The 8,122-nt window shown below is 35.2% G+C and overlaps 1 protein-coding gene across 1 annotated transcript; it reads right to left on the minus strand.

The window, feature by feature from the left end:
• Nucleotides 1–5,822: 5,822 nt before the first annotated feature.
• Nucleotides 5,823–6,827, minus strand: LOC101893015 (uncharacterized). The gene is made up of 2 exons (XM_005181679.3): nucleotides 6,147–6,827; nucleotides 5,823–6,076 (listed from the first exon to the last, which is right to left on the minus strand). Exons 1-2 carry the CDS (start codon nucleotides 6,733–6,735, stop codon nucleotides 5,871–5,873), a joined length of 795 nt encoding a protein of 264 aa, XP_005181736.3. The 5' UTR covers nucleotides 6,736–6,827; the 3' UTR covers nucleotides 5,823–5,870.
• Nucleotides 6,828–8,122: the final 1,295 nt, after the last annotated feature.

Consider the following 8,122-nt stretch of genomic DNA (forward strand, 5'->3'; position numbering starts at 1 on the left):
TTTCCATTTGTGAAGAAACAACTCACATTTTGTTGTATTGACACAACTGTTATTTGCTTTCATTCTTTCCTTCCTGGCAAGGGAACAAATTTCATGTTCCATGCCAGGCGAACAGATGAAATAAAAAACTATGAGGCCAGTAACGAAGGAAGACATCTCCGTTTGGGGTGGCTGCCTGACACGCAACCAAAAAAAAAGGAATATTGGAGGGAAAATGTTTTTTGATATCCCTAACCGGGCCAAAGAAAACCCGGGGTAACCCGGACAAATAGACGACGACAACGACGCTGGCGACGTCTATATCCCAAAACCAATCTAAGCCAACAATGTAGACTTGTTGTCATCTCATGTCCCCTTTGGTCCTTTGGCTGCATTTCCATGTGACAATGTGGTCATAGTTTGTATATTTAGTGGTGTGTGGATATCCTTTCTTTTTTCGTCGTTGTTTTTGTTGTGGTTGTAGTTTTTGGTGTGTTGCACAAACAGAACTTAACAAATAACACTGACACACAGTGAAGTGAAGTAATGGAGGACACAACGACACAGGGTGCAATGTAAGCAACAGTTGTCACTACAAGGCATATATGGAGGGCTCACTGCTATACCGAACCAAGTCATGAAAAATAAAAAATGCCGAAATTAGTGCCAATGTTCCCGTATATGGAAACTCTGTTTTCTCTGTAAAGCACAATGTCAAAAAGTGTTTCGTTCCAAAGATAACGGTAAAAAACCTAAGTCAACGACTGTGATTTTCGTCTTTTTTCAAAGCAAAAATGAACCAAGTCAGTGTGTTTCACTTTGAATCAGTATTATTAGTGAGCACGTGTTAATTGTCGTTTAGTTTTCAGCAATATTAAAAAAATCAGTGTTTTCTATAAATGGATAGTAATAATAGCAGCACTAGTGATTTTTCCACTAATGAAAATGAGGAATATTTGTCAGCCCCAAAAATGATAAAGACGGAAACGACGAATTTTTTATGTGTAAATATTTGTTGAATCCAGTTAAAATTAAGAAGGTAAAGTCATTTCAAATAAGCATATCCATCTCTGCATTTTGTGTAATTTACTCTGTCAAATTTCCCTGCCTAGAAAGCAGATTCTCATCTCTGATTTATATGTACAATGGATTTATAAATATACATTTTGACAATGAGATGTTGTCAAATGCATAACTTTAAAAAAAAACAAGTAAAAAAGCTGTAAGTTCGGCCGGGCCGAAGTTGAATGCCCTCCACCATTTGGTACAAATTTGGCCATTTTCAAAAAATTAAAATCCATTAAAAATTCTGTTAAAATCATAAAAATACCGAATGTAGAGGAATTATACATACATTGGGGGCTATACGAAGACGTGGACCTGCACAGACAATTTTCTGTCATAAGTTGTAGTATTCATTCGAACTTCAAATACTAAATTTGAAATAGTTCCGGTAAATAATATCGTTAAAATCATCAAAATACGGCATATCGGGAGGTACCGTTATATGGGGGCTATACGAAGACGTGGACCAGCTTGGCCCATTTTCAATACCAAAAATCAAAAATCAGACAAAATACACATTTGAGTAAATTTTTATCAACTTACTTCATTTCGTTTGGATGCTAGTGTGATTTCCACAGACGAACAGCCGGACGTACCTCGCCGTACGACATAGCATTTTATGCTGATCAAGAATATATATACTTTGTGGGGTCTAAAATGTATATTTCGAGGTGTTACAAACGGAATTACAAACGTAATTTTTTTTCCTAAAAATCACAATGATTGTCAATTACAATAGAAGCACCCACAGCTACCAGCCGCCAAAGCAAGACATGACTTAAAATAAATCTCCAAAACTAGTGGGAAATTAATCGCCAAAGTCAACTATATTTAGTCATATAACGAACACTTTATATTATTTTTTGACTTGGTTCGCTTTAGCTGTGAAACCTTGAAATTTTATTCAGAGTAATAATGAACCAAAGTAATTTTTTTTGTTTTTGAATATTTTTTTAGTAATATATTTAAATTATTTTTATTTTAAATTAATATCATTAGTTAATTTTGAATATAGACTTTTACATTTTCTTTTGGTAGACTACAATATTCCTTCCAGAAATTAATGGCAGTGCATTTACTTTACCTCTAAATATCTTCGAATTATGTTTTTATGACTTAGTTCGGTATAGCTGTGAGCCCTTCATATGTCAACTGAAAAAAATGGAAGGAATAAAATGCAAAATTTAAATTGGCAGAGACAATTTGGAATGGAGGAAAAAAGGGACGAAACTATTCTAAAGGCCATATTAATTATTGACTTAATTTTTTATTGACGCAATTTTCTTTTAATTTGTAAACACTGGAATGCAATTTGAAAGATGTCACTCGTATTGGAATGCGGCTTTTGGAAGTCAAAACAATCGATTTATTTATTTTTTTTTTTCGAAATTTTAATAAAACAGGAAAAAGGTTAACGAAAACATACCATATGCAGCCTACCGCTAGCTGACCTTCCGACGAACTTCTTCCTAAACGTTTGACATTGAATAGACGTTGTTGCACTTTTTTAAGTTTTCGAACTTTTCAATTTCGAAGCACTGAAACGCGATTGTGATTCCAAATTTCTTTTTTTTTTTTCTATTTTTTTCAGTAATTTCTTGACAACAATTTAAAATGAACTGATATATTTGATATTTACACTCACAAAAATTTACACCATCTAACATTGGAGAACATATACAAATAAATGCTGTACTGCCCATATACATTTCTTAGTTGCAGTAAGGCTAAAGGTGAGTGTACATGAAAGACTTTTTTGGCAGGCTTAAGTCATCGGCTGCCTTCTTCACAGAGGAACAAAGAAGTTTAAGTTGACTTAGTTCGATTTTGGCTTTACCCTCCTTTGTTCTTTTCTGGAAAAGCCAGTCGATGCCTAAAGCCAATCAAAAAAGCGTTTTATGTATTCTCACCTTAGTTAGAAGAAGCAATACCCTCCTGGAAGGAACTTGAAAAATTCCCAAGAACTTCTATCGGAAAATACCGCTCAAAGGAAAGCTGTTATTTGGGGGCTATACGAAGACGTGGCCCAGCATATACAATTTTACGTTATAGATTGTAATACCCATTACGAGCTTCAAACACAAAATTTGAAACAATTCGGGCGAAAATGTGCCTAGAATCATCAAAATACCGAATATCAGAAGGTTTCGTTATAGGGAAGCTGCACACGCAATTTTTGGTCAAAAAGGATTAACAAACGAAATGACGAACTTAACTATGTATGGTGGAGGTTATATAGAGGTCATAACAAGGTACAATTACAAGGTATATGTATTACAAGCGTACAAAGGCATTTTGGTGAGCATTTTCCAGAAAAAAAAAGTTATTCGTGATGGAATTATAGGGTGATAGCGTGATTTCTTTATATTTGGCTGGAAAACCACAAGTCGCTGTCGTTAGAACACTTCAGCATTTTAATGTGAATAAATCGTTTGTGTCTAGTAGCAGCGTAGCTCGACGTCAAGGAAGTGGACGGAAGAAATCAAAAACATCAGCAGAAATGGTTCGAAAAGTAAAGAAGCGACTTGATCGAAACCCGCATAGCAGTGGCCGAAAATGGCTCATGAGCTGAACATATCGTAATATTCCATTCGGCAAATACTGAAAAATGAGTCGGGGTTAAGCCATTGAAATTCCAAAACGTAGATGAACTTACACCGCAACAGAAAGAAAATAGACTCAAACCACTTAAGAAAGTCTTAAAGTCGGGTGGGGCCGACTTTATGATACCCTACAGCACGTTGCTAATTTAGTAGAGCTCCGCATTAAAATTAAAAGTTTTTATGGGAGAATTCAATCATACACGCTATAATTATAATTATAATTTAAAGTTCAAAGGACTAAATATGCCTAAGCATTTGTATATTTTAAATTCGGACTTGTATTGCCCATGTGGTGCACAATTGATTTGAAATCGGGTAAAGATATATACGGAAGCTCTATTCAAATCGGAACCGATCTCGATAAAATTTGGCAAAGATATTTCTGAACTGTATTTGATATATTTCCCTGAATATCGTTGTTACGGAGTGCATATTACGGCTGTGGGCAACAAATATAACAAATCGGATTAACAGTATATATGGGAGCTATACCTATATCTGAACCGATCTTCACCAAATTGTACATACTAGCTTCTAGACTCAATACGGTCGTAAGTGTCAAATTCCATCCCATTTGAACAAATATTAGACGTTTGGTGCACAATAACGGGTCAATCGGACGAAGTTATATGTGGGAGCTAAATCTAAATTTTTACCGATTATCTTCAATTTCAATAGGGTTCGTCCTTGGGCCAAACAAATGATTTCTGCAAAATTTCATCTGGATAGGGCAATAATAACTGTACTTTGTTTACAAAAATACATGGACAGACAGACAGATGGACGGACATGCATAAATCGACTCAAAATGTGATTCTATGCAGATCATCAAAAGGAACTATGGGTCTATCTTGTTTCCTTTTGCCTTTTACAAACAAATGCACAAAGACATAATACCCTGAACTTGTGTTGTAGGGTATAAAGAGCTAAAGGGTTGCTTTGCTTGGCCGAAAGCGGTTTACTGCCGAATTTTGTTTTCTCCGATGAGAAAACATTCGTTGTCCATCAGTTTGTAAACAAACAAAATGATCGTGTTTAATTGCCATAGAGGTCAGCTGAATTCGTGCACCTTCGGTTGGCCACCAGATCTCAAACGCCGGCCATGGTGATGGTGTGGGCCATAACGCCATAACAGCCGATGGTGGCTCTCCGCTCGTATTAATCGACCGTGGCATCAGAATATATACCGAATATTATCGCGAAAATATTCTGGAGGGTGTATTAAAGTCTTGGGCCGCAGACCTTTAACATTCCAACACGACTCAACAGCATCGGACTCAGCACGCCACTCAAGAATGATTACAAAATGAGGTTCCTCGCTTCATTTCCAGCGCGCAATTGCCACCAAAATCTCCGGATACCAATCCTATGGTCTATTGTGTCTGGAGTATTTTGTAAAGCAAGGCTGGCACTAAAAATACCAAAGTGTCGATCACCTAAAGTAAGTGCTTCAACGGGAATGGGTCAAAATACCGCAGAGCAACATTCGGGCAGCGTGTGACGGTTTCATTGGTCGTTTGAAGGCCATAATTCGGCCCAAAGGTGACCAATTCGAACATATCTAACTTTTTCTGAAATTTGATGCTATTTCCGACTTTTTTGCTACCATTCAATAAAATTAAAAAAAAAAACTGTATAAATTATGGCGTTTGACTTTGTTGCAGGTTCTTTTATCTCACCCTGTATATCTCTCAACCAAAAATCTGTAGCGAATATGGCGAATATTATTTTCCTCCGTCGACTCGACTCCAAAAAGTAGTAAAATTGCAGTAATATATATTTTTATATTATTTAATTTCAATTCTCCCATGCATAACTAATGTGAATTTAACACAGAAGTAAATCTGCTGAACTATAAGATCAATATTTCTTGGTACAAGGCATTCTTGACTACCCAAAACAAGTAAGCAATGGCTTAAGTCAGGCGGTATGGACCATGTCATACCTCATACCATTTTGGAATGAAGTATTTGATAGGGGTTCCCCTGCGTCTATCACAGAAATCATAACTTTTGTATTAATTAATAGTTTGGAATTACAAAATTACGACATTAGAGTTGAACCACAAAAGTCTCCCCAGGATAAAAAAGGTAATAACTATACAAAAAAAAATTGTTTGAAGGCAAGTTTTTTTTATCTTCTAAATAGACGTAAATTGGAAATATCATAGTGAAATATTCTCAATTCAGGCCAAAAATTTATTTATATTTTCTCCATGCTCAGTTAATCATCTCTCTTACATTCAAATGATTCCAATTTTTCCTTCACAATATCTTCAATATTCTTCAAATGCATCAGATAATTGGCTGCGAAACTTTTGGCATCGGAAGGCTGGTATATATGGATCATGGCTAATAATTTTCTTAAAACACTTCCCATTGTAGATTTTATGGTTTGTTCCAATGCCAAGACCTCTTCAAAAGATTTGGCTGTAGACAAACACACACACTCACACAAATAATTACTATGACCATATGGGCCATTCTCACCACAATTTACCTTTTGTGTCTCCAATATTCAATTCCTTCAAATTGCAATGGGGTTTTGGCACATAAATATCAGACTCCGATAATAGGTGCAAAAATGGCCTCAATACCCTTTCACATCTCTCAATGTGTGTGGTGTCCTGCACAAATTGTTTATTCAATTCCTGCATCTCATTTTCAAAGGCATCTCTTGTTTTCTTGTCTGGGGCTTCCAGAATCCGCTTCTTTAGATCATCAATCGCATATAGGTGGTATCGTTGATGGTGAATTTTGATTTTTTGCATTTCTTGAAAACATTTTTTTGCTGCAACAAAAATATCCCAACGTTCGTTAGACAAAGCATTCATGCGTTTATTAAACGCTTCTTTCATTTTGTCCACATCCTGGATACTCGTTGCAAAATCTTTTTGATGCTGCAGCATTTTGGGGGAACATCCCAATTTCAGTTTAGTCGAACATGGGAAAATGATTTGATCCAATTCTTTTTTGTGTTTCTCTTGTGCCTTTTTAATCTCAACGCCAATCCGTTGATAGTCGTTGTCATAACAAATCAATGCACTCAGCAGCTGCTGAATTTGACATCTGAGGGCGTAATTGGCCATATTCTTTTAAATTTTATTGGAATAGGTTTTTGAAGAAAATATATGGAAATTGTTATATTCTCTGATTTTTATTTCTAAACTTCAAATGAAAAATGTTTTTTTTTTTTTTTGTATTTAGATTGAGAAGAGTTGACTGAAAAAAAAATAAATTTTACTCTTCTAAGTAAATTTCTACAAGGACTTTGCCCAGTCAATGCCCAATTATGTGGGTATATATTGACGTATATACAGTAGATAAATCTATATTAATAAAGAAGTAAATTAATTGACTGACTGACTGACTGACTGACAGAATTCATCAACACCCAGGTAGAACGGCTAAAGCTAGAATCTGGAAATTTTGGGCGAGGGTCACACTTGGTCCAAAGGTGTCAGGTGGGTCTTAAAAATTCGTATCAGAACGTACTAGTATGAAAAATATAAAAAGTTGGGAGGTGGGGGGGCAGTAGGGCTAGAAATCTTGAATTTAAAATGAGGGTTAATGATGGAGTGTACAATAGACGCACCCAAGGGTTTTTGGAAATACGAACTATAAGTGTACGAAAAGAACCAAAATGTACCACATTTGGTACCATTTCGTGTCATGTGAACGGTTAGAGCTAAAAACTTTAAGTTTGGAATGGGAATAAAAGTTTAGAAGTAGAGTCGATGTAAGAAAGTAATTTTGGAAATGTGTGCTCATGTATACCAAAAGTACTAAACGGTACTCAATTTAGTACAATTGGAATATGGAGAAATGGATTTAGCTGGAGTTCTGAAATTTGAAATTAACATTACTGGCGGATTGTAGGATTAGGAAAATGGAACAAGTTTTCGAAATTTGTATTTATGTGTACGAAAAGTACTAAATGGTACTAAATTTGGTATAATTTCGATTTGGGAGAACCAATAGAGTTGGAATCCTGAAATTCGGAAATAAAATTACTATTGCATTATAGTTTTGGAAATTACTACTTATGTGTACTAAATAGTACTTAATTTGGTACAATTTAAATTTTGGATGAACCGGCAGTTTTGGAACCCGGAAATTTAAAAATAAGATTGGACAGTATGGTGTAGGTCGTTATGAAATTTTTTTCTTAAGTTTATTAAATGGTACTAACTTTGGTACACTTTGGATATGGGCGAGCCAATGGAGCTAGTATTCTGAAAATTGGAAATAAAATTACTGTCGGAGTGTAGGATTGGGATATGTATGTAGTTTTAAAGTAGTTTTATGTAATAAATAAAGTCAAATTGGTATTTGGGCGAACCAGCAGGGATGCAATCCTAAAATTTGGAATTGTTATTATTGTGGGAGTGTAGGATTAGAATATGTAGGAAACCTTCGAAATTCATACTTATGTGTACTTATGATACTAAATTTTGTACAAATTGAAATTATGAT

This window comes from Musca domestica, unplaced genomic scaffold (genome assembly GCF_030504385.1).
Source record: "Musca domestica strain aabys unplaced genomic scaffold, Musca_domestica.polishedcontigs.V.1.1 2, whole genome shotgun sequence".
Lineage (NCBI taxonomy): Eukaryota > Metazoa > Arthropoda > Insecta > Diptera > Muscidae > Musca > Musca domestica.